The 26,493-nt window shown below is 48.6% G+C and overlaps 1 protein-coding gene across 2 annotated transcripts in view; it reads left to right on the forward strand.

Moving 5' to 3' along the window:
* LOC135913292 (uncharacterized) overlaps positions 1–25,564 on the forward strand; it is a 50,017-nt gene extending 24,453 nt beyond the window's left edge. The window contains exons 4-7 of one of the 2 annotated variants that reach the window (XM_070520929.1): positions 15,418–15,746; positions 17,445–17,730; positions 20,456–20,758; positions 25,008–25,564. In XM_070520929.1, the coding sequence (XP_070377030.1) occupies positions 15,418–15,746; positions 17,445–17,730; positions 20,456–20,758; positions 25,008–25,538 (1,449 nt within the window). In that variant the 3' untranslated portion in view covers positions 25,539–25,564. The remainder of the gene's footprint in view (positions 1–15,417; positions 15,747–17,444; positions 17,731–20,455; positions 20,759–25,007) is intronic. The other variant, XM_065445877.1, reaches the window with a different exon arrangement.
* The last annotated feature ends 929 nt before the right edge of the window (positions 25,565–26,493 follow it).

A 26,493-nucleotide genomic window follows, 5' to 3' on the forward strand; every position in this document is an offset into this window, starting at 1 on the left:
CACGTTAAGTATTATATGAAGCGTTATAAATGCATCAATTCTCAATATAAACGCGTGTGGGTGTAGACTATAATCCTCTTGCTGCGTATAGAAGATTGCGAGTGCTTAGACGTTTACAAGAATACAGACTACTAAATAAGGCCGGAAGATCGTTTGAAGCCGCAAGCGTGAAGATGAAACATAGTCCATGCATTAAAGCTCATTTCCGTGGCAGTGGCTACGGAGGTGCTCTGATGAGGTCGAACCCAGTACCGGTGCCCGCATTTCGATGACGGCCAAATGCAAATAGACCCGCCGTGGTTGCTCAGTGGCTGTGGTGTTGGGCTGCTGAGCACGAGGTCGCGGGATCGAATCCCGGTCACGGCGGCTGCATTTAGATGGGGGCGAAATGAGAAAACACCCCTGTACTTAGATTTAGGTGCGCATTGCAGAACCCAAGGGGGTCGAAATTTCCGGAGTCCTCCACTAGGGCGTGCCTCATAATCAGAAAGTGGTTTTGGCACGTAAAGCCCCATAATTTAATTTAAATGCAAATAAAAAGAAAGAAAAAACTCGTGTGCCTTCAGTTAGGCTCGCGCACCAGCGTTCTTGCACTCCGCCCTCCTAGAAATGCGGCCGGTGTGGTGGGGTTCGAACCGGTGACCTCGAGCTGAGCAACGCACCGCGATAACGGCTCGTCGGCTGCTGCCGCGGGGACATGCGGAACAATTTGTTCTTCGTACAGCACAAATCCGTAGTACCACCATCTCGTGCCTTACGTATGGCATCGGCGCATGATTTACAGGCAAAACCAAATAGAGTGAACTCGGGTGAAGCGAGATTATCTATACATAATACACTTGAAATTTCCTGACCGACGCTTACGTAACAACCCACACATAACGAACTGGACATTGAATATGTCGAACTCGGGGCATCCGCGGCAAGTACCATAAAGCCGCTTGTATATCGCCACACATGTTGCTTGGTAGTTTACCGTGATTTATAGTTTCCAACAGTATCGAATACGCCTTTTTCACTGACGCTAAAAAAATATAGTCAATTCAAACGGCAGGAAAAAGCTGTCTAGTACAAGGCAGAAAAAGTGCTGCGCATTACGCGTAGTTTTGCTTTCGATAAGTGCCTTCAGTAAATGCATTCCAATAAATGCTTGAATGCAATGTAATAAATTAGTTTCTTTTTTTCTATTGGAGATGAGAAAGCTGTGCATCACCACGGTTCACCATCTCCAAGGGCATGAACGCATTATAAAGGTTCGTTCAAGTTATGTGTAAATTGGGGTATATCGAATTGTCTGAGATATCGAAGTTCAAACAATTGTTAATGCATAAGCCTGTTACGTCGGGTTGTATCTAACGCCATGTTTATGCCAATGAAAACTGATAAGCATATATATATATATATATATATATATATATATATATATAGAGAGAGAGAGAGAGAGAGAGAGAGAGAGAAATGACTTACGAAAGTCGGGACTCAGTTTACGCATTCGAGGACGGGGTTTGGCCGTAAATGACAGATGCTTTCCACCAGTCCGCCGCTACATCGAAAGAAGACCGAAACGAACTTGCCAAATATTCTGCGAACCGGACAGTGTTCACCGTACCACAAAAATTTGTACGTCGTGATTTGTAAAAAGATGTTCCCTTTATAGGGAGACGTCAAGGTTCGTAACGACGCAGACAGGTGAAGATGAGGTGGGCTGCCAATGCGCCAAGTGTCCCTCGGAAGACTGGAAGACAACTGTCTACTTCGGCGTGTCAACAAATCTTAATACGAGTAAAACGCATAGTCTTTTCGAAGTCAAATGCCTTTTTTTTCCCTGGCCTTACATTGCATGAGCGTTTTATTCGGAAGAATTGACAACTGCCTACTTCGGCGTGTCAACAAATCTTAATACGAGAAAACGCATAGTCGTTTCGAAGTCAAATGCCTTTTTTTTTTCGCTGGATTTACATTGCATGAGCGTTTTGGAGCAAAGCTCTTTTTGCCAAACTGCCCATGGTTTGGCGTACGTTATTTCATCGCCGGGCTTGAAATACATTCAAGTGGATGCGTTTTGCAACCTCCCCGGCTAAGGTACGTCAAATTCAATGTGTGCCGTCAATTCACTGATCAAGAAGATAACACGCAAATTTTCGATAATTATTTGATTCCTCGCGCTACTAATGTCCCCGTCTCTACCATGTCACCGGCTTCCCACAGTTCATACACGCACTCTCCTTTTCACACTGCCAGTGCTAACGCATTAGAATAATCGTGTATACAACTGAACACGTATTGTCGCCTCAGAGGCATCTGTAGAGGAACTCAGCCTCTCCTTAGAGCAGATGATTATACTTAGCGGCATCTTTGGTTTGCCTGACCTTTTGGAGGAGGATTCAGTCACAATGAGTCACTAGACGCGTAACTGTTCTTGGCCGATCTTCCGAAATGGATATATGCTGCTTCACAATAAGTATGATTTGCAGTGAAACAACAGAAAGGTAACTATTATTTACAGAAGCAGGGTTTGGGTACAGGCTAGTTGCTATTCCATTGCAAACATCACTTACAGAGCGTATACATAGACAGGGACTAAAAGAACGACAAAGACAAGCACTTGTCTTCGTCGTTCTTTTGGTCCCTGTCTATGTAGGCGATGTACGTGATGTTTGCAAAGATATTTACAGGTCAGCTAAATCATACGCCTCCAAGAGCATTATTTCTATAATAAAGCTGAATTTTGTGCGCTTTCTTTTCCGGGGGTTGGGTGCGTCTGCTCCCCGCCCGCTCGGTTGGCTTCTTGCCGAGGAAGGTGGGCTGGTTCTAGAGACAGGGCAATAGCAAACTGTACTGATGCACGAGACAGCTATACAGAACCCACCGTGATGGCCTAGTGGCTTTGCGCAAATGTCCTCATTTTTTCCTCCCTCACCCTCACGCACGGCGCTAGTACCGTCTTCACCTCACCCTCAAGTTGAAAATTCTGATCGCCCTCCCTCACACTCGTCCTCAACCTCACGCTGAAAAGGCTGCCATCTCTCTCCTACGTTTTCTACAGCTTCAAATAAACCATTTGCTCAATCTGCAAACTCATTTTACAACACTGATTGTCTAGTGTCCTTCGCACTGTCAAAGCTTGCCACGCTGTTCTGCTTTTACACCCTTGACCATAGGTCGGTAAAATCATCATCGGCCCATTTTATGTCCATTGCTGGACGAACGTATCTCCCTGTGGTCCCAATTACCCCTGTCCTGCGCCAACCGATTCCAGCCAGCACCTGCGAATTTCTTAATTTCATCACCCTAGCTAGTCTTCTGTCGTCCTCGACTGAGCTTCCTGTTTCCTGGCGCCCATTCTGTGACCCTAATGGTCCACTGGTTATCTAACCTACGCAGTACATGACCTGCCTAGCTCCATTTCTTTCTCTTAATGTTAATTAAGATATCGGCTATTCCTGTTTGCTCTCTGATCCACAACACTCTCTTGCTGTCTCCCTTAAGGTTACGCCTAACATTCTTCGTTCCAACGCTGTTTGCGCGGTCCTTAACTTGTTTTCGAACTTCTTTGTCAGCCTCCAAGTTTCCACTCCATATGTCAGCACCGGTAAAATGCATTGATTGCACACCTTTCTTTTTAATGAAGAAGGTAAACTTCTAGTCAAGATCTCACAATGTGTGCCGTATACGATCCAACCCATTTTTATACTTCTGGGGATTTCCTTCTCATGGTCAGGGTTCCCTATGATTAGTTGACCTAGGTGAACGTAGTCCTTCACAGACTCTAGAGGCTCACTTCCAATCTTGAAATCATGTTCCTTTGCCTGGCTATTCATGATTATCTTTGTCTTCTGCACATTAATCTTCCGCCCCACTCTTACACTATCCCTGTTAAGGTCCTCAATCATTTCTTGTAACTCGTCCGCAGTGTTGCTGAATACAACAATGTCATCTGCAAATCGAAGGTTGCTGAGATATTCGCCATTCGTTCTTATTGTTAAGCCTTCCCAGTTTAATGCTTCTTCCAAGCACGCAGCGAATAGCATTGGAGATATTGCGTCTCCTTGTCTGACCCCTTTCTTTACAGGTGTCTTCGTACTTGTGGAGAATGAAGGTAGCTGTGGAATCTCTTTAGATACTTTACAAGATATTTCCAAGCGTACGAGACAGAGTCCTGGACTTCTTCATAACGCAATGTCTCTGTGACTGCTGGTATCTCTACTGAATCAAACGCCTTTTCGTAATCTATGAAAGCCATGCTGATTTTACTCTGCGGATTTCTCGATTACCTGATTGTTTATATGTATGGGATCCATCGTATAGAGCATCCCTTTCTGAAAGATGCCTGTTCCCTCGGTTGACTAAAGTCCAGTGTTGCCCCGATTTTATTGGAGACTATCTTGTTGAATATTTTATATTTTTTGTTGAATACTGCAAGTAAGCTAATGGGCCTATATTTCTTTTTCAATTCTTTAACATCTCCCTTTTGTGGATTAGTATAACGTTGGCATTCTTCCAGTTCTATGGGACCGTTGAAGTTGATAGACAGTTGGTATAAAGAGCCGCTAGTTTTTCAAGCATTATGACTCCTCCATATTTGATTAAATCGGCTGGTAGTCCATCTTCCCCTGCCGCTTTCGCCCGTTTCATGTCTTGCAAGGGCCTTCTAACTTCATCGCTAGTTATAGAAAGAGCCTCTGTAACCTGCTCATTAGTACTTTAAATGGAGGTATCATGACTGCTTTGGGTACTGCACAGGTCAGTATAAAATTGTTCCGCTGCTTTTACTATATTTCGAGATTGCTAATGATATTACTCTGCTTATCTTTCAGTGCATACATCTTGGTCTGTCCTAGGCCAAGTATCCTTCTCACTGATTTCCGGCTGTGTCCATTTTTTGCGGCTTCTTCAGTCTTCCTCATGCTATAGTTTCGGATAATAGCTTCACCTTGTTGATCGGTTTTGACAGATCAGGGAATTCTATCTGATCTATTGAGTTGGACATTTTCATTCTTTGTCGTTTCTTTATTAGGTCCTTTGTTACTTGGGAGAGCTTACCTACTGGTTGCTTTGGTGCCTTACGTCCCACTTCAAGTGCTGCCTTTGAAGCCAGCCTAGTTACGGTTTCATTCATTACCTCTATGTCATCATCATCACTATATTCTAAGGCTGCATATTTGTTTGCAAGTGCCAACCTGAAATGGTCTGCTTTTAGCCTTACTGCGTCTAGGTTGGCCTGTTACTTGACGAATTTCACTCTTTCTCTCTTCAAATTGAGGCGAATCCTAGTCCTCACTAACCTATGACCACTGCACTTAACCCTACCTAATACTTCTACATCCAGCACTACGCTAGCATCGTCAGAAAGTGTGAAATCAATGTCATTTCTTGTTTCACCACTAGGGCTTTGCCAGGTCCACTTTTTGTTCCAATGCTTCCTGAAGACGGTGTTCATTATTTGCAGCCTATTCCTTTCGCGAATTCTATCAACATCTCTCCTCGAGTGTTCGGAGCTAACTCAGACACGCTTGCAAATTAGATTTTTTGCTTAAAGGTGACTCGGACTCAGACTCACTGAAGTGGTAACATCTGGAAAGAGACCCACCAGAACTGTAATCAGCCAGGCTCACTCAGACTCAAACTCCGCAAAATTCTACTCAGCCGCATTCACTCGAACTCACTTTATCAGACCCAGATAGGTATTCTTGGCCCACAAATCTCACGAACTCGGACTTTCTCTTGAATTGAACATTCGTTACGGTGAGGCGAAGCGACAACCAAGGATGGTCCTGATGACGACGAAAAGTTGACACAGCCTGGTTGAGCTCTTTTCCGTCTCCGAGAACTTTTTATATATGCAAATACATCTTTTTAAATAGTTTTAACAGCGTTGCTATTGTCCACAACCATCATAAAAGGTTGCCGCTGTTCTGAGCTAAACAGCCGTGTCGCCCTTCAGTTTTCTCCGCCTTTCGAATACCGCCGCGGCATCCTCCCGCATGGATCAAGACAGCCCGCCACCTTCATGCGACAACGTGATTCGTGTTGTGCGTCGCGAACTCGAAGCTGCATTTTTTCGCCTTGCCCCAGCCGAAGCTTTGGGACAACTGCGCCAAAACGGTATCCCTAATCCCGTCTGTGGTTCGCCAGGAAGTCGCTAACTTGGGCCTCCCCACCGCCTGCTTTATTGATCGCCCTGACGCCAGTACGACTCCTCCTATGACATGCCCTACCGCAGCCTACCCATTACTCGCCGTTATCGGAGTCCATTGGAATGTTCACTTTGCTGAGTAGACCATAAATATGACCGCTCTGGCTCAAACAAGGAAGAACGGAAGGGAAAGAAGGGGAGCGTCAACTTTCGACTGTTTATCCTCTATTGTATAACACTGCAACATATACAAGCACGCCAATGCACAAACAACAAAACAGCTTCAATCGCTCAACACCCTAATCACACCATGCAAAAGTAAAACAAATGTGTGTCGCTAATACAAGACGAACCTCGCTCTTTAATATTGTCATGAGTATACAACTATTTACACGTTGTATTTACAAAGCTTATATAAACAGGTGCCAAGAATCCCGAGAGGCTCTTGCCACTTCGTCCTCTTCACCGTCAACGACCTTGTTCTCTTTTCCCACCGTAACACGACACCCGGCAGCAGAAGCACTGTCCAGGTGCTTCAGACGGGGCCATCGCTAAGGGCACAGTAAGCCTTAAGCCTAGAGACGTGTAAGACGTCAGGTGATGTGGAACCGAGTGGCATGGCGGAGGTCTCGGGGATTATCTCGAAAGTGACATTCGTCAGTTGACAAAGAACATGGTAAGGGCCTTTGTAGCACAGGAGAAGTTTCTCGGAGAGCCCTACTCGGCGGCAAGGGGACCAAGCACCACGAGAGAACCCGGTGAAAAATATGTGTCACAATGGCGGCGATTGTACGCGGGCCATTGAGATTCCTGCGATGCCAAGAGACGAGTACGGGCAAGCTGGCGCACATAGTCAGCGTGGGCGATGGCGTCGCGGGCGTACTCGGTCCTCGAATCCTCTATCAAGGGGAGTGAAGTGTCCAAGGGTAATACTGGGTCACGACCGAAGATCAAGTAAAAGGGGGAATACCCAGCAGAATCATGGCATGATGAATCATAGGTGAACGTGACATAAGGGAGTGCCACATCCCAGTCCTTGTGGTCTGGTGAAACGTATTTCGATGCATGTCAGTAATGATCCGATTAAGTCGCTCAGTAAGGCCGTTGGTCTGGGGATGATAGGAGGTGGCCAATTTGTGCTTGGTAGAACATGAGCGTAGGATATCGGCGATGACTTGGGAGGGGAAAGTGCGGCCTCGGTCAGTAAGGAGCTGTCGCGGGGCGCCATATACTAAAATGATATCATGGAGTAGGAAACCTGCGACGTCGGTTGCGCAGCTCGTGGGAAGTGCCCAAGTGATGGGATAGCGGGTCGCGTAATCAGTACCGCCAGCGATCCACCTGTTACCGGAGCTGGACTCGGGGAAAGGTCGAAGGAGATACAAACCGACGCGAAAGAATGGCTTAGGTGGAATGTCGATCGGCTGTAAATACCCGGCGGGAAGTGTTGCTGGGTTTTTGCGATGTTGACAGGGCTTGCAAGCAGCTACATAGCGCCGTATGGAGCGTGCGAGGCCGGGCCAGTAAAAGCAGCGGAGCACGCGGTCGTAAGTGCGAGCAAACCCAAGGTGTCCGGCAGTTGGGGCGTCAGGGAACTCCTGAAGCACTGTTAAGCGGAGGTGTTGAGGAACGACAAGAAGAAGGGGAGGACCATCAGGATGAAAACTTCGTCGGTACAATATCCCGTAATTGAGAATGAACCACCGTAACGATGGATCAGTAGGAGCAGATTCTATTCGGTCAATGAGGGTCCTCAAAGTAGCGTCATGGCGTTGCTCGTTGGCCATGTCCAAACGCTGGGAAATGGAAACACTTGAGGAAGCGTCCGTGTCAGCATTGCGGGCGTGTTTACAGGGTAACGGGCCAAGCAGTCGGCGTCCTTCTGTAAGCGACCAGACCTATACACCACCGAATAGGAATACTCTTGTAGCCGCAAAGCCCATCGTACAGGCCTCCCAGTGGGATCTTTCAAGGACGAAAGCCAACAGAGAGCGAGGTGGTCCGTTACAATGGAAAAGGGGCCTGCCGTATAAATAGGGAAGAAATTTCGCCACTGCCCACAAAACGGCCAAGCATTCGTGCTCGGTAATAGAGTAGTTCCGCTCCGCAGGTGACAAAAGATGGCTAGCGTACGCGATGACAAGTTCATGGCCGTATTGAACTTGTGCCAAGACGGCACCGATGTCATGACCACTGGCATCGGTGCGCACCTCTGTAGGGGCTGAAGTAGCGAAGTGTCCTAGAATCGGTGGGGTGGTGAGCATGGTGGTAAGGCGTGAAAAGGCGGTGGCCTGAGAGGATCCCCATGAAAACAGCACACTTTTCTTCAGAAGATCTGTGAGAGGGCATGCTATAGTGGCAAAATTTTTAACAATGCGGCGAAAGTAAGAGCAGAGGCCCACGAAAATTCGGACATCTTTTGCGGATTGTAGAGCAGGGACCTCTATCACTGCGCGAATTTTCTCTGGGTTTGGTCGGATGCCACTCGCATTGACGACATGTCCAAGAAGAGTAATCTCACGTGGCCAAAGTTAAATTTCTTGGAGTTGAGCTGTAGACCGGCCTTGCGAAAAGCGGTAAGTACAGCTGAAAGGCGCTCAATGTGTGTGCTGAATGGAGGCGAGAACACAATAAGATCATCTATGTAGGAGAGACAAGTCGACCACTTGAATCATTGGAGTTATGCTCCATCATACGCTCAAAGGTAGCCGGAGCGTTGCATAGCCCAAAAGGCATAACTTTGAAGTGGTAAAGACCATCAGGCGTTATAAAGGCGGTCTTTTCCCGATTTCACGATCTAGATCATCGACAGCGATTTGCCAATATCCGGACCGTAGGTCGATGGACAAAAATACTGTGCCCCGTATAGACAATCGAGGGCGTCATCAGTGCGAAGTAGTGGGTAGACGTCCTTCTTCGTGATGCGGTTGAGATGGCGGTAATCAACGCAGAATCTGCATGAGCCGTCGTTCTTTTTGACCAGCATGACAGGGGACGCCCAGTGACTTGACGATGGCTCAATGATGTTTTTCGCTAGCATCTTGTCTCCCTCTGTTTTGATGACGTGCCGCTCCGAAGCTGAAACTCTGTAGAGTCGCCGATGGATGGATGGATTATCGCCTGTGTGTATACGATGTTTGACAAATGACGTCTGGCCTAAGGGTCGATTGTTCAGGTCGAATATATTGTAACGTTGGTTGGAGACGGACCGTTACAAAAGAGACGTTTCTCTTTAGTGGTGGGCCAGAGAAAGAGCGTGCAGCTTACGCACTTTATCGTCTTCCATGGCGCCGACCTTTGCGCGCGCCGTTCTGCGGTGCGGGAGCCCCACATCTTTGTGTCAATTGCCCCCATGCGAGAAGCGACCGTCTCGGTCGCGTCACAAACTTCTTTCAGCGATATAAGAAGTGGAGCTCCTCAGGTGCATGTCGGCATTCACGTACGCGCATAGTATGGTTTCATGCGCACTACATGAACAACTTCAGCGCGAGGACGACGACGGAGCGAACCGGGGTCAGAACTGCAGGGGACGACTTCGTAGGTCACGTCACCGAGGCGGCGCGTAACCTTGTAGGGACCAAAATACCGGCGGATGAACTTCTCCGAGATGCCACGGCACCGGACGCGCATCCAGACCCGCACGCAGGCGCCAATATTGTAATGGACGTCGTGTCGACCCTGGTTGTATCGAAGGGTGTCTGTATGCTGTTGGCTCCGGATACGATGCCGAGCAAGCTGGCGTGCCTCTTCGGCTCTTTGTACAACCTCTTCCGCGTGTTCGCTGGTCGGGCTATTATCAGCCAGAGGTAGCATGGCGTCAAGCGTTGACGTGACGTGGCGCCCGTATACAAGTTCGAATGGCGAAAGCTATGTAGTCTCCTGTACGGCAGTGTTTTACGCGAAAGTCACATAAGGTAAAATCTCGTCCCACGTCTTGTGCTCTACGTCTGCATACATGGAGAGCATATCTGCCAGCGTTCTGTTCAGACGTTCAGTTAATTCATTGGTTTGAGGGCGGTACGCAGTGCTCTTGCGGTGAGAGCAATGCGTCAGCTGGAGAACGTCCTGCATAAATTCCGCTGTCAATGATGTACCGCGGTCGGTGATGACAACAGTCGATGCACCATGTCGTAGGACGATGTGGCGCGCAAAGAACTTGGCCACTTCATACGAGTTTGCTTGATGGATAGCGTCGGTTTCGGCGTACCGGGTTAAGTAGTCGATAGCGACGACTATCCATCTGTTGCGTGAAGTCAGTGGGAATGGCCCAAGTAGATCCATTCCTATTTGTTGGAACGGTGCTTGAGGAGGGTCTACAGGATGGAGAAAGCCGGCCGGTTTGACGGGTGGTTTCTTGCATCGCTGACAATCGCGACAGGTCTTCACGTACCATTGTACAGAAGAATAAAGCCGGGGCCAGTAATACTTCTGTCGTATCCTTGCTAGTGTTTTAGTGAATCCCAGGTGTCCCATGCATGGCTCATCATGGCACGCTTGCAAAATGTCTTGGCGCAGCGCCGACGGCACGACAGGGAGGTACGTATTGGTACCGCTTCCGCAGTTTTTCCTGTAAAGGACGTTGTGCAAATAGTATGATGATAAGCCGCGCACGAGCGAGCGGGGTAAAACATCTTCAACTCCTTGAAAACTCCCTGCGTTTGGGGCGGGTGACGGTGACCGGGGTTCACGGAATCGTGGGGCAAACGAGGTCGTGGCGTCCGCGAGGTATGCTTCAATCTCCAGGGGGCGTTCACCATTGCGCGGACACGGAGCATTCAGTGAAAATCCACAGAGCCCAGCTCGGCGGTAAGGACACGCCCTGTAGAGGTGATCGGCTTCCCCGCAATGAAAACACAAGGGCCTCCAATCTGCAGTGCGCCATACGTCGCTCTTGTGGAGTGGTCGTGTTTCGGCAATGAATGGCGTGCGGCGGGGCCTGAAGTCGCCAGTTGCGTGTTCAACGGCGCGCACACCATGATAGTCTGGGACGTCGCGCGCATCGTGGAAAGTCGGAGACAACGAACTTCGCGCAGCTTCCGCATGCGACATACGAGGCTGTGGCTGCCGTACCTCGTACTGTGGTTTCTCGCTGCGCTCCGGGATTTGTACTGCCTTCCTGATTTCTTCCCCGACGACCTCAGCCAGAGCGAGTCACTGTACCGATGCTGGAGCCACCTGAAGCTTTTGGAGCTCTTCTCGAACAACAAGCCTAATGAGCTCCCGCAAGGCGTCGATATTGTCCAAGGACATAGCGAGAGGGTGACGCGATAGGGTCGACACGTCGTGGTTGTACTGCCGTGTTCGCTGCTGCAGTGCCTTTTCCATAGATATGGCTTCCGCAAGAAACTCTGCAACGGTCTTTGGTGGATTGTGTATTAGGCCACCGAATAACTCTTGCTTGACACCACGCATTATCTTCCTGAGCCTCTTTTCTTCCGGCATGGAGTGATCCGCGCGTCGGAAAAGTCGGCACATATCTTCAACAAACATTGCGACGCTTTGGTTCGGCCGCTGTACTCTCGCCTGAATTGCAGATTCAGCTCGCTCCTTGCGATCGAGGCTGGCGTATGTGCCGATTAGTTGCCGTCGAAATTCGTCCCATGTCGATAGGGCCGCCTCACGGTTCTCAAACCATGTCCGCGCATAGTCCTCGAGGGCAAAGTAGGCGTTGCGTAGCTTGCGCTCTGGAGTCCAGCCGTTGTATTCTGCGACACGCTCAAAGTGATCGAGCCAGTCCTCTACATCCTCGAAGGTGTCCCCATGGAAGGACGTGGGGATTCGCGGCTGGTTGAGGATGAGCTCGGTCGGCGCGGTCGAGGAAGATGATGAACCGACGTACTCATCCCTCTGACTTGGTTGGGTAGCGGCTCGTGCTCAGGTGGCAGTCCTTGAAGTCGGCGGCTTGTCCGTACGTGCACAGGAGTCAGCTCGACCGGACTTCGTACTGGGCTTGTAGGCGGTGTTCCATCTGAGAGTGGTAGCATGTACCCAGCACCTCCACCAGAAAAATGTAACGTAGGTTGGAGACGGAGCGTTACAAAAGAGACGTTTCTTTTTAATGGCGGGCCAGAAGAAGAGCGTGCAGCTTACGCATTTCATCGTCTTTCATGGCGCTGACCTTTGCGCGCGCCGTTCTGCGGTCCGGGAGCCCCACATCCTTGTGTCAATGTCCTTGTAGGCAAGCAATGCACTGAAGAGCTGTTCAGTCTCCGCAGTAGTGAGATTCGGGGTGATCATTTTTCTAATGTCGTTGTCAGTACATTTGGCAGACTGAAAAGGCTCACAGGAAGTCTACGGCAAAAGTATCAACGCAACTAACTTCTAAAGCAGTGATTGTAGCCAGAGTGATATCTTTAGGCAGAATCTGCTTAGCGAGCCCGAAATTCACAACAGAGACGTACGTGCGATTGTCTGTGACCCTCAGTATTGTATGCTGGACAGTAACGCTGTGCGTGAGAACGATGGCGCTTATGGGAGCGGAGATGTAACCAACATCGGGAACTGGCGTAGAAGGCGACATTTCGGTGTATGGGAAGATCTGCGGTGGAACGTGAACAAAATCGGTCGGTCTTAGGCGAATTTCGTGTGATGTTGGAGGAACGTCCAGTAGAGCTAGTTCAAGACGCACAGTACTTGAAGAACAATCGATGAGCGCTGAATGGGCGGAGAGGAAGTGTAGGCATAGGATGAGGTCAAAGGGGCATTGGTCAAGCACAGTGAAAAGAACGACAGCATGGTGGTCGGAAATGCTCACACGGCCAGTAGACATTCCGACCACGGTCACCGTGCTACCGTCGACGATTCGTACGAACCCAGTAACGGCAGGCGTGACAATTTTCTTTAAATGGCATCGTAGGCGGCTGGTCGTAGGCAAAAGAGGGCGTTGCGGCGGATTTTGCAATCCGACATTGCAGCACCACCTCGAGGTGCTGCGTTGCCTAGTTTTCCTGCTGGGACGGGGTGAGGAACTCCGGGGCGAACTTGCATTCCGGAAGGAGTATCAGGGGGCGGGGGGGGGGGGGGGACGGCCAACGGCTCCGGCAGTGATGGGAGACGTGACCGATTCGGCCACAGCAGAAACAGATTGGCCTGTCATCAGGTGTACGGGAGTCCGAGGGGTTCCTGGTAGCGGGGGGATAACGGACACTGAGGTGGACTGCGATAGGATCGAGGCATAAGAGCAGGGCAGGTGCCAGGGTGACTCAACGAGCAAGCGCTTGGAAGACCCATATTAGCGATTTCCTGGCGAACGAAAAACTGGATCAGCGATATCGTATCAGCAGTGTTGTTCCAAGGCGTCTGTTGAGGCGAGGCAGGAAACGCTGCTTCGCGTTCGCGGCGTACAATTCGGGTCACGTTTTTGCTTGATGGTGGCGAGATAGATTGGTCGGTGCGGTCGGTGCAGGAAGAGGTCGCTGCAGTATTTGGAAGCCGTGTAAAATGATTGTATATATGGCGACTCTTCGCCTGCTCGAAACGGTGGCATTCCTTCATGGTGGCGTCGACAGTCGATAAGTTTCTAAAGACCAGAAGGTTGAATGCGTCGTCCGCATTGCCTTTGATAATGTGTCCAACCTTGTCCGCCTACGTTTTGAATGTAGGAGACATACGACTCGGTAACTGTTCGGGCACTCGTGGCGAGTTGTTGCTTGGCAGCTAGTTGTCGACCGGTCGGATTACCAAAAACGTCGGACAGCTTTTCTCTGAACAAGTTCCAGCTGGTTTTATTTATTTATTTATTTATTTATTTATTTATTTATTTATTTATTTATTTATTTATTTATTTATTTATTTATTTATTTCAGCATTGATTTAGACACAGTGAAGGTCTTGGATGGCAAGGCTAAAGGCAGTACATTGTCTGCCTGACTAAGGCCCTGTCACCCATACATTGCTCAACAGTGAGGTAGAATATTATAACATATAGATAGTATACACACATATCTATAGCGTGGATTAGACATACATAGCATACATTAAAAACATACGTGCATTAAATACAACAATCACTGTACAACTTTCTAAGGAGAAACAGTTTAGGATCAACAGAGTAATATGAACACGAAAAAAGCTTTATATAAATGTACAAACACAATATGAGACGCACTTAAAATAATTGTACATAAAACACACAAGAAACCAATTAGCACAATGTCAATCAGAAAGAGAAAGCAAATATTTTTTTCATGGCACTTTTAAAGCAGTTTATAGATCTGAAGTTTTGCGCGATAGTGATCGTGTTAGGATGTGCATTTATGAAGGATGGGACTAAGTATGCTAGTTGTTTTCTACCGTAGTTGGTCCTGCAAAATGGAACTCTAATATGGTCATGCCTGAAATTGTATTGGGTGTAACTTGAGAGGTGGTTTTGATAAAATATGAGTGAATTTTTCTCGAGTTCACCTCGTCTGTATATAGCGAGCTTAAGTTCGTACAGTTGATTAATTTTTAAAAGTGCATGTTTTATGAAAAAAGGTGCCGTGTGATTGCGGGGTCCAAGGTCCTCAACACAGCGAACTGCTTGTTTATATACACGAGGCTCTGCCTCGTGTGTATAAAACCACGTTCGCGGTGTTTCATCGAGGTAGAACACGACATTGGCCAGCATTATGGTCGGATCCCCCCTGCTTAACTTGCTGTCCCGCTCATACATCTTCAACCATTCTTCCACGTCAACACCATCGAGGCCGGTGAACTTGTCGAGGTCTTGCGGCTGAGGTAGAGCAACCTACTGGATATGCGTAGTCGACATTGCAGCTGCAGATGCGGTGCCTTCCACTGGAAGCATGGTCCCAGCCTGGGTGAGACGTCCGCTGCGGAGCTCCGTGGCGAAGACGCGTACCCAGCACCTCCACAAAAATGCCACGAGTATAAAACTATTTACACGTTGTATTTACAAAGCGTATATACACAGCTGCCGAGAATCCCGAGAGGCTCTTGCCACTTCGTCCTCATCATTGTCGATGACCTTGTTCTCTTTTCCCACCGTAACAATATGAAACATCTCTAATAATTCATGTGCCATGGTGCTCCCCTTTCTCCCTTCCGTCTTTCCGTGTTTGCGCCAAAGCGATCATATTTATGGTCGACTCAGCAATATTGCTTCACAACGTCCACCCTCACCTCACACTCACACTCACCAATCTTCGTGAAGGCGATCATCCCTTAAACCTCACCTCTCCCACATGAGGGCGAGTGGAGATGATGGTGAGGAAGGCTCTCGTGAGGGCTCGCCCACGTGAGGGTGCTGGTTTGTGAATGGAAGCAAATGTGTTACGTAGTTGCCGAGCCTCCCCTCAGCGCACGTCCCTGCCCGCGCCCAGATACGGGACCTGTGGGACGAGCATTCGCCGCCGGCGTACCAAGCGCTCAACGACAGCGAGCTGCGCCTCGCCATCAACAGTGAGCTGCCGGACGACTCGCAGTTGTGGTACCACGACGCTCTAGTCAACCTGCAGCCGCGTCTGTACGAAGCCTTCGACCGCGACCAGCTGATGGGGGACGATGGGAGACGCAAGAGGCTCAAGCTCTGGCTGGGCGCCTACGCCGTTTGGAGAGTGGCCCCGTTCGCGTCGAGGTTTCTCTTCTTCTCCTTGCTCGACGACATTGGGTACGTCAACCTATGTCAACGTGCCCAGCCCAAGCGACGCAGGGCTGGGCATGTTCATTCGTATGTGAAATTTGTTTTCGCTTTTGTATCGCTATGCAGCGCTTGACTGGGCAATGTTTTGCGATGCCGCCATACACCTCAGGTTCTGTTCATGTAGTCTGCATTCACAACGCACTTAGTTTCATGCGCATTCATGGTCAAACGCAGCCATTCAACTCATCACCACTACCAAGAGCTATTGCCTTTTGGGACAGTCTCCCGGATCGCATTGCATCCATCTCCAATCGTGAAACATTCCATGGTAACCTGAATTCGTTGCGTAATAATATGCTATAACGATGATGCACTTTGCTATTTTTGTCATGTAATTACTGTTGCCACCCTTACTCAATGCCCCTCAATGGGCCTGTAAGGTAATGTGAATAAATAAATAAATAAATAAATAAATAAATAGTCCTAATATATACATATACAGAGCTTAAATGCATGTTTCTGACGTACCGCGTTTGGAAGTGTTCGCCACCATTGTCAAATGCATAGTCTTCAGTACAAGAAGGTTGACCAAGAAAACACTTATACCACGTCTAGTCACACATTTCATTCGGCCAGCATACAAACTGCCCTCACTGAAATGAAGCGCAATGTACAAGTCATTACGTGATACAGGCGCAATATTTTGTCTGTCGCTCTTCTACAGTGATGCTTTTATTGCGACTAGAAGAGTTCGAAACTCTTATACGATGTTTTCATGGTGTGCTGGGAGAGCTATGACACTCGCCGAGTTTGCCATAAAATAAATGGGGATAAAGGGGGGGGGGGGGGGGGGTGCAAGACGCGTTAGTAGTGACCTACAAGTAAATTTTGAAGTGTGTGAGTTAATTAGGAGCTACAATTCACATTGTCAAGCCTCTTTTTCGGTCTGTTGAAATGCTTAGTATTAAACGCTGACGTTTTCCCGCTGCTGTAAAATTAAAGATGGCAGCACTTTGAACATCTGCAGACACTAGGGGTCGTGCTGTCGATGTCGGGAACCGAACCTTTAAAATATGTACGTAAATTATTTGCTTCGAAAATATGCCTTGAATACTTGTTTTCTCCCCATTTTGATGCGTTATACAAGAGACGCTATAGCTTGCACGGTATGCTCGGTAAACCAAACGAGGCACATCGATTACATTTCTCTGAAGTAAGGTTAAAATTAAAGTCACTAAAGACAATTATACTAGTGGATCAGCGTTCGGACCATGTAGAAAGTTTGCCCAAAGCTCCGAAGGAACACTCCGAGTAAGAGAGTTGGCGTTTTGAGGCAATGAGGGGGGCATTTTATGGGTGACGTGTGGGCGAAGTTTTAAGAGAGTTAGTCAGCGACAGGTTGTGCGAAGCAGTTTCTAAACAAGTGCTCGAAAGGGGTTTCTAGGGTGGTTTTCCACAAGATATTTCCGAGTGTCTTATAGAAGAGCTGTACGCGATACCAAGTTCACATTTGGTGAAAGCGGTGGCCAGGTGCGTGTGTGTGGGTGTGTGTGTGGGTGAAGTGTGAAGAAAGCTCGCTTCTGACTTCTGGTGAGCGCCGGAATTACCGTCTGCTCGCTTCCTCGCGTTGCTTCCTGCGTTCTACGAGACGCGAAGGTTTCCCCGGGTGTCCTCGTTTAACTAAACGAGGGGTCCTCGTTTATATATATTTTTTGTTCAATTCAGGAAGCGTTCTGGAGCGCAAGTGCCGTACGTAGTCCGAGCCTGCGTTAAGTCTGTCGACCTCGTGATGCCTCTCGTGGTGTGGAAGATTCAGACGGACACGGTGCCAGACGTGACACCGGCATTCATGGCACTGCGCTCTGTGCGCGAGTCGATGCGCGTCCTGCTGGCTGCGTACGGACCCAACACAGCGGCGCGTGTGTTGCCTGCCACGCGCTTCATGTCGGTCAACGCGCTCAACATGAGTGTCACCTGGCCCGTGCTGGACGCCATTTACTCGTTTCTGCCGGTGAGTCCGCGACACGATTTCTCAAGTGCATGGCCTAAGGACCTTGGAGGTATATCCAGTGAGCAGGTTTTCTTTTCGAACGAAGAGAAGTCTGGAGAAAAGTTTATGCTCCCAAACTCTCATTAGCACATAAGAAAGAGCAAGTGTGGTTGTCCTTCAATGGCCTTTTTTTTGTTCTTAGATATTCATCTTTGTCGTCCCTTCTGCTTGGAGCCTGTTTTGGGTCAGCTCTATTGTATAAACAAAACAAACAAAAAACATCTTGAAAAATAAGTAAAAGCTTCGCCCCCGCGTGATAATGCACAGATTTCTACTCCCCTTCCTTCGACATTGCTACTGTTGATACTGCTGTCCGGCACACCGCGTCGGAGAGTGGTTCAGAGCGTGTGTGTACATGACAGGAGCGTGGCAGAGCGGAAAGACGACGTGAGAAACTCGTTTGGACCCCACCGCGTCGAATGCGCCAAATGTCTTCTGGAGCTCCCTAGGCGTCGCAACATAACCATCTTCACAGCTGTAATATTCCATGACCCCCTGCAAAAGCATTTCACAAACTGCAGCGCTTTCCTTTCTACTGATGTGCAAGTCCAGAGTGAAGCTAGCTAGGATGGTGGAGAGGAGAAGACGGAAGGAGGTAGAGAATAGGGGATAGAACGGACGCAGTCGCGAAACGAGTGAATAACAGCCTTGACGCTCTTGTCTCGCAGTCCCCATACATGGGGGTGAGGGCGGATAAATTTAAGTGGATAAAAAAGTCGAGAAATTTAAGTTCAACGTAGGGTATACTGCACGTTCCTGCTATTTCTGAAAAATAGGCACCATGCAAATTTGTCAAGCGGACAACTCCCGCAGGGCGTGCCGAAGCAAAGCCGGAGTTAAAGTGCACCCTAGGGTCTAGGCGACACTACAGAAGTGGTCGCACGTCATACCAACACTTCCGTGCCTCCATAGTAGCTTTGCGACTATGGCATTGCTCGAGGTCGCGGGCTTGATCCCCACCACAGCAGATGCATTTCGACGAGGGCGAAATAAAAGAACACTAGTGCATTTAGATTTAGGGACACGTTAAAGGATACCAGGGCGTTTAAATTAATCCGGAGTCCGCCGCTACAGCGTGCCTCACAATTCAAGTATAGCCCCATAATTCAATTCATGTGTCATACTTCTGGCACGATACGATATGTCATATGAGGCATTGATAATGCTCAACTCTCTCAGAGATTATTAACCATGGCGCCCAACAACGCCTGAAGCAAACACGTCTCCCTGTGTGTTCTGTGTACTACGCAAACAGTAGTAGTACACGTAAGGTAACGATTAATATCAACTCATCATTCTCATGTTGAACTAATCTTTGAAGTAATTAAACATTCTCTCTCAACCACCGCTAATTATCTTCATACAAAGGAAAGAGCACAGAAAGCTTCGCTTACTTGGATCCCCACAAGGCGCGGGACCCGCGTATTTTACAAGAATACCACCCTAGGAGCTTCAGCGGAACGCTCGATATCGCTATTGGTTCCAGCGCTGCTTCCTACGGGAGACACTGTCATATCACCAAAGTAACGCTTTCTGTGCCTATTTTTCGTGATTTGGCGTGACGTCTGTCTTCCACAGCGGACGCAAAGGGGAGATTGCACCCAAGCGGTCATCCAGTGTCTTTGAATTTGGCAGCCTGTACAAGTCTGGATCGCCCGAATTGCATATGACTCAAAATAAAAGCGCCGCTATCTTGATTTCTCTTCCGTGCATGAATTTTACCTTTTTTTTTCTTGGTGCCATAATTCTCATCTGCGAACGGCATGATGGTCTGTTAGCCGCCATACAGGTGCTATAGCGCGTGCGGCAGATAAGCCTGGGGGCATTTTCAGCTTCCACTAACACGTCAGCACTTAAAGTGAAGATGACAAATTCTCATTGCGGAGTATGCACTGATGCTTACGGCTCATATGCCGAGTTGCACATTCCGCCTACGTGTTTACAGTTTGTTTACAGTTGTTTTAGTCGACTGAAAAGCGAGAGCCATTAGGAGTCGCAATTCTGATTAGCTTGGTTCGGCGCGTCTGTTCAGCTGGGCGACCAGTGGTCGCCAAGTCCAGAGGTAAGCACATTACAAGCTAATCAACGAATCAGTTATTGTCGCCGTAAATAAATGAGCGCTTACCGAGAAGATTCGCGGCAAGAGAAAACTGCAGCTGCGCAGCCCGAATAAGCTGTGGTTATACCTGTACAACAGCAATGACACGGCGATTTGCATTACAGTACAATCATACAAGTATATAGAATGTTCCAGAAAAATATGCAGTATTAATTGTGAATATGTGTAGCTAAAAAAATAATGACGCAATATGCATATCGCTATGTACAATTGAACTGAGTTAAGGGATTTTACGCGCCAAATCCGCGATATGCTTATGGGGCACGCCGTAGTGCGAAACACCGGATTAATTTTGACCACCGGGTGTTCCCTACCGTGCACCTCAATTTAAGTCCACGGGTGTTTTTTGCATATCGCCGTCATCAAAATGCTACCGCCGCGGCCGGGATGTGATCCACCAACCTCGTGCTTAGCAGCGCAACACCAAAAACTATGCGCAACTTGTACACACCTGAGCCAGTTGCAGGAACAAAAAAAAAATGAGAACAAGAAAGGTAAAATATTTATTTCTTGCCAATTACAATCACATCAACACCTGACGGCGTCGTTTCCCTTTGTTTGCGGCAGGTGAAGGCAGACGGCAGCTACTTCCGCGTACTCTGCAATGCTGCGACCACCACGGTGCGCTTTTTCACTCGGTCGCTGCGCCAACCGAAAAGTAACGTGTACCACGTGGCCGGGGTGGCACCGCTGCGCACCTACCGGCTGCTGGTCGCACGCGAGCTGGTGGTCAAGGACTTCCTTCTCCGGCCGCCGCTCACCGAGGACCGGCATCCGCCCGCTGTGCTGGCCGCGGTCTTGGGAACGACGATCGCGCAGCAGATCTTCGCGCTGCTCTCCACCCTGTTGTTCTACAACGACCGTTTCGAGGTCAGTCTCGAGCAGAGCAGGCGCCAAATGATTTCGCCCGATGGTTGCTCTTCCGCAGCTTCTTCAGCCTGTAATATACACGTTTTTATAGTCTACGGGCAAGGCTACAGAAGTTGCGCTAGTAGTGCCTGTCGGCAGAAGTCTCAGTGCGCGCTTTCTGCACTGATGCTGGTGATATGGAAATAACAATGCTGCACTGGGAAATAACAATGCTTACTTCCATGCTTTCTGCACGGAAATAACAATGCTGGAGTGAGCCAGGATGCTCACTTGATTCATCATGATCTGCTATCGGACTCATCCTCCCCCGCCCAAATTACCATCACGGTAAAGAAAAGTCGAAGGGGAGGCACTGTTGGGTACTGCAGCACATCCTTTCTATGAGAAGGACAGCGGCGGAACTATTAGAGAGGGGGAGGGTGGCGTGGTGGTGACGAGGGGAAAGGGAGCTTTAGGTCCTCATCCCACATTACATGTTTTAGGTGTTTCCCCCTTGCTCCTCCTCTCCAGACAGCACCGGACAGACGGACTGACAGGAAACCATGAAAACTCTTCCAAGCAAACGCACCTCACTTCGTAAGAAAGAGGGCCCCGCCGTGGTGGAGGGGGATTCCTGTTTTTGCAGCTCGACAAGCTCTCCCCAAATGATTAGGCTAAACGCATGCTCTTAGATTAGGCGGGGGGCCCCTTTGGCTCGTTCTGGTTTTCTCGCTTCATACATGTCACTCGAAGTTCCGTTGCCCATGGTTTCATATACTAAGCAGGTTAGAATAAATGGGCCCCCTCTTCCTTCTGTCCCTGGGTTGCAGCCCCCTTAGCCAACACCCCCCCCCCCTTAATCCAGCGCTGCTCCTGGATAGCGGCGATGATAATTCGGGTCGTCTTCGCTGTCTGATGAACTACTGCAGGATAGTTTTGGGCAAGAGACGGCTTCCATAGTAACCACCTGCTACAATATGGCGCCAGAACTGGCGATCGCGCTCCTCGTCGTCTGCTGAAGCGCGCCACGTGATCGGATCGCATCGTGTGAGGCAATGAAAACGCCACGAGTATCGTCGCAAGAAGGTATCATGAGCTTTCGTTCGGCACTGACTAACGAAGACGAGTTTCCGTAGGCCTCATCTCGTGCGCCATTAAGTTGCGATGCCTGCAACGTCACTGGCTTCGCTCCTCATCATGCGAGTGTTGTGGGACACCTGGTAGCTCTCAGGGCCCTGTTCCTTGTGCCCAGAAGAGAGAGAAAGATAGAGAGAGTGATTGATTGACAGAGAAAAGGCAAGTCTCCTGAACGCACCGTAACTGCATAGCGCACGGCTGACACCCGAACATTGGTCAGCAGTATGGGGAAGGGGGCTGCTGCCTTGCTTATTACGTCACGCCGATAAGTCGCACCCGCTTGTCGTAAAAATACTTTCCGAGTAGTTCGAGCCCAAAATAAAAACTTGCTGTCGCCCTCGATGCAGCGCCTTCAAAATAAAAGTTACTATCTTTGTTTTGTACTGACGCCTTTTCAGGCAACTTCACGCTACTTCGAACAGCGTGGCAGCTATGCCTTGTTAAAGAAAGTTATAAATATTTGAGTCATTTAAGCATACGCCAAAGATGGTGAAGGCAAAAACCTGCGTGCTCAAAAGACATTCATTAAATTACTTGACATCTTTCGAATGCGCTGTTACTTATTACTTGTTTTCTCCCATCAAAGGTCGTGGGTTCGAGTGACTTAATTGATGCTACCGTTATTAAATGTACTTTATTTAACTTCGCCCTAATTAACACGAACTATCATGGGTTCGACTGTCACGAGAAGTCGACGATGCGACTCCCACCAAAGGTTCTGGGTTCGAACTGTGCTTAATTAACTGTGCCTTAATTAACTTCGCCTTAACATAAAAGGTCATGTTTTCAACTATGACACAACTTCGAGGTTTTGACTGCCACCGAAGGTAATGGGTTCCTGTGCCTGAATTAACTCTATCTTAATTTACTTTGCCTTTTTTGGCATGATGAGCAGCATCGGAGCCAGCTCTGAAAGAAGACGATGACGAACGTGAGAGCAGTGGCACGAGCGCATGTCTGCGTGAGGTGAGCTCACATGACTTTCTGTAACGCACGCCGCGTCTTCCAGCCCATCGGGGGTACGAATCACTTAAGTCCTTCGCCTTAATAGATGTTTCTTAAGGCGAAAGTCTCAAGAATAATTACGCCTTAGGACTCTAGCCTTAATAAGGCATGAGCCGGAAGCCTCTATTGGGCAGCGTAGTAAAATAAATGTGAAGAAAAAAACTAACCGACAACTACAATACTCTCTAATGCAAAATTTTAGCGCAGCTCTATGAGTGTTCTAATTTTGCGATACATTGGCTGGTGCGGACAATCTGTATCATGCGGCACGTCGCAAACGGAGCGAAGTGTAGGGCGACGGCCTCGCTAATCGGGAGATCGCAAGAAGGAGCTCGTGGGTGACGCGTATGCGCGATTCACAGCAGCCTCCGCAGACAGACCTCCGCTCATGCAGCGCTTTGTTTCCATATATGGCATCGGTGGCGACATCGGTGAACAGGCTACGCGCGCTACCCTGGTGTCGATCATCTCGTAGCCATCGTCGCCGCAAAGCCCATCTTGCGCGGCACTACGCTTTTCTTCTTACGCTTTCACCATATCCTCCCCCTCCGTCTTTCCCCTCACGGCACCGCTGCACCCTTCTCCTCTGCTTTCCTCCTCGCGATCTCTTCTCTATCACCGTCTTTCATCCTTCGTTGTGTTCGTTCACTCGGTTACGCGGGACAACGCCTACGCTCGCCGCAGGAACGGGTGCGTGTGAGCTGCTCTCTAAAATATTCCGATTCATGGTCAATTACCACGTCACTTCATGGTCAGTCACCAAGTCAGTTTCATGGTCAATCACCACGTCACTTCATGACCAATCACCACGTCACATTATAGTCAATCACCACATCACTTTATAGTCAATCACCACGTCACTTCATGGCCAATCACCACGTCACTTTTACGCAGCGCGGCGCGGGCTTCTGCCATTGATTGCCACATGTTTTATTGCTTCCGTCTAGTTGTTGGCCGAAGATTCAGTCCCTGTAGATCCGTACGTGCCAAATGAATCGTCTGTAGCGGCTGTAATTGCACCTTGCTTATACTTGGTGACAGCAAGGACCAGGTAGCAGGAGATGGGCTAGCAAAGTTCACAATCGGTGCGGCCAATTGTGGCATTTGCAATAAATTACGTACGCAAGTGCCCCTGAGCGTTGTGAGTGTGTCTTACGAGAGCTAGCTCATTTTCCCGGCAAAACAACATATGCCACCGAGATGGAACTTAGCGAAAATAGAGGGAGCACTACGGGGAATCTCTGTGCGATGCATGCGGATTAAGTGCAGCCTTGAAAAAAATTCTCTAATCAAGTGTTCAAAAGTGTAACACACAATTGTTTTCAGCTTTGTTTGTAAACGTCCCGAGATGCATTACTTAATGTTTTGTGGAAACAGGGGTCGTGTTAAGCACTTGTTGCGGCGAAGCTTTAGCGTTCCTGGCCTAGTTAGAAGTGTTTCAAATAATTACTGAACCCTTGTCCTTTCGTCCGTTTTCTTATGCATTATACGAGGTTCGTTGTAGGTTTTCATAGTGTCCTCGGTGAAGTAATCAAGCCGTCTTGTTTACAAGTCTTTAAAATTAGAAGCAGGTTATGGTGACGTGTAGGCAAAGTTGTAATGGTGTATACTAATTACAGCATTATAAGTAAATTACGTATGCAAGCGATGAGGGGTGTTGTAGGCCTGCTTTACAAACAACGCATAATTTATCCCGCTGCTTAGGCAGGACTGTGAGCACAGCTGATATAAATTTCGCAGGAAAACAAGGAGAGGAGGGTATCTTATAGCCATTGGATTGTTCCGGCGAAGTAAAATGTGTATGAATGAAATACTGGCCTCCTAAAAATGTTCTAAGTGTTGTGAAATGTTCTATGTTGCCAATGTTCCCAACGAACGAGTCGCATGTGCGCAACACATAAAAATATATAATTTAATTAGGTACAGCCAACTGAAATTCTTGAATAGCAACTGCTTGCAAAAGCGAAACAGATCCGCTGGAAATTACGTTCTAATTATTTAAGGTCGCACAAGCCTGCATATTTCTTTCATTTGTGGCATCGTTGTCATCAGTACAATTAAATAGCTACATTTTTTTCTCCGTCGCGATAAATAAAACGTGTGCCTGCACCTTCGTTGTACCGCACAGCCAGTGGCGCCGGCGGATCTGGACCCGGAGCTGATCGCCATCAAAGCAGATCTGGCGCGGTACCGTTTGCTGCTGGCCAATCGGAGGAGCGAGCTGGGAACGCTGCGTGTGAGTGAGATCCGGCTGCTGACCACACTGAGCCTGGCCGCAACCGCCGCCAGCCACGCGGCGTCCGTCCTGGAAGCGCGCAGGCCAGGAGCGGCGTGGCTGGGAGCGACTACGGGACACGGCGGCAACGCCACGTTCGCCGGTGTTCCTCGCGACAAGCTCTTCTTCCTCATGAACTGCTTCCCGTCTTGCGGACACTCTGGCCGGGAACGGATTATGCAGGCATGTCCCGACCGATTTTACGTTCCTAATCACCTTCCACATAAGGTTCGACCAAGTGCGTGGAACACTTCTGCAAATATGGGAAGTCTATGTGGAACGAGGTTAACATGTTCAACTTTATTAGTAGATGTTATGTGGGACAAAAGTCAGGATGATATACAGGAACAACGTCAAAGGAGCACGACCGAAGGAAGAGCTTAAAGTATGCTCCAGTTACCTAATAAACAGAGATAGAGGGCCAAACAATGAAATCTTCCTTACCGCAGTAAGGAAGCCTTCATTGTGGTGAGGCTACCTTATGACACTCTGAAAGCTTCCTTACTGTGGGGCCATCGGTGAAGGCTTCCTTGGTGCTTCATAAGGTTGCTCCAAAGCTATATACCTTCATGCGTCCTTACGCCGCTCCTGGCCCTGAACGAGCGCTTCACCTCACTGCTTAGCCACGTGACGTTTGCTTGCGCATGCGCGCTGTCGCCCACCTGCGGAGAAGCGCGAGCACCACGGGCAAGCACGGTACGTCTTGCCAGGCATTTTCGTTTCAGTCACGCGTGCGACATGAAAGCGTTGCTAGGCGTTGCTAGGCGTTGCACGACACCGGCGTGCCAGCGTTGATAGAGCACATTAAGTTTTGCACTGTAATGCGCTACTTTTTTTTAGTTTAGTAAAGAAAACTAGAAGAAAGCGTCCACGCTTCTCTATATTAGCTCTTCAATTTAAAGGTTGTGCGACAATACAACATTTTTTATTGAATAATGGTGTTCGCGTAAAGCTTTTAAGAGATAAGCTCGAACCCAGGCATGCGGCAACCGCTCCTTACGTGAGGACGGATGAAGGGAGCTTTCAGAGTACGCTTGCTTCCTCCATCGGTCCTTCGCTGCAAGGAGGCCTCACGTAAGGTTAGGAAGCGCTCGAAGGAAAGGAACGTTTCATTGTTTGGGCCATAGTGATTGCAGAAAGAAAATGACGTAAATTATAATGCTGCCGTCATTGCATGCATCATTGTCTGCAAACGGCTACCGCGTTAAAACTTGAACTTAGCCTTCCCGTGTTATCTCGCACCAGTTATCTGAGCCATTTAGTAGTTCATCCTACAGGTAGGCTTATAGCTGTGTTCTGGCACCACGTCTTATTAATTTGGCATGCTGTCTGGCTTCTG

The sequence above is a fragment of the Dermacentor albipictus genome, chromosome 6 (assembly GCF_038994185.2).
Source record: "Dermacentor albipictus isolate Rhodes 1998 colony chromosome 6, USDA_Dalb.pri_finalv2, whole genome shotgun sequence".
Classification (NCBI taxonomy): Eukaryota; Metazoa; Arthropoda; class Arachnida; order Ixodida; family Ixodidae; genus Dermacentor; species Dermacentor albipictus.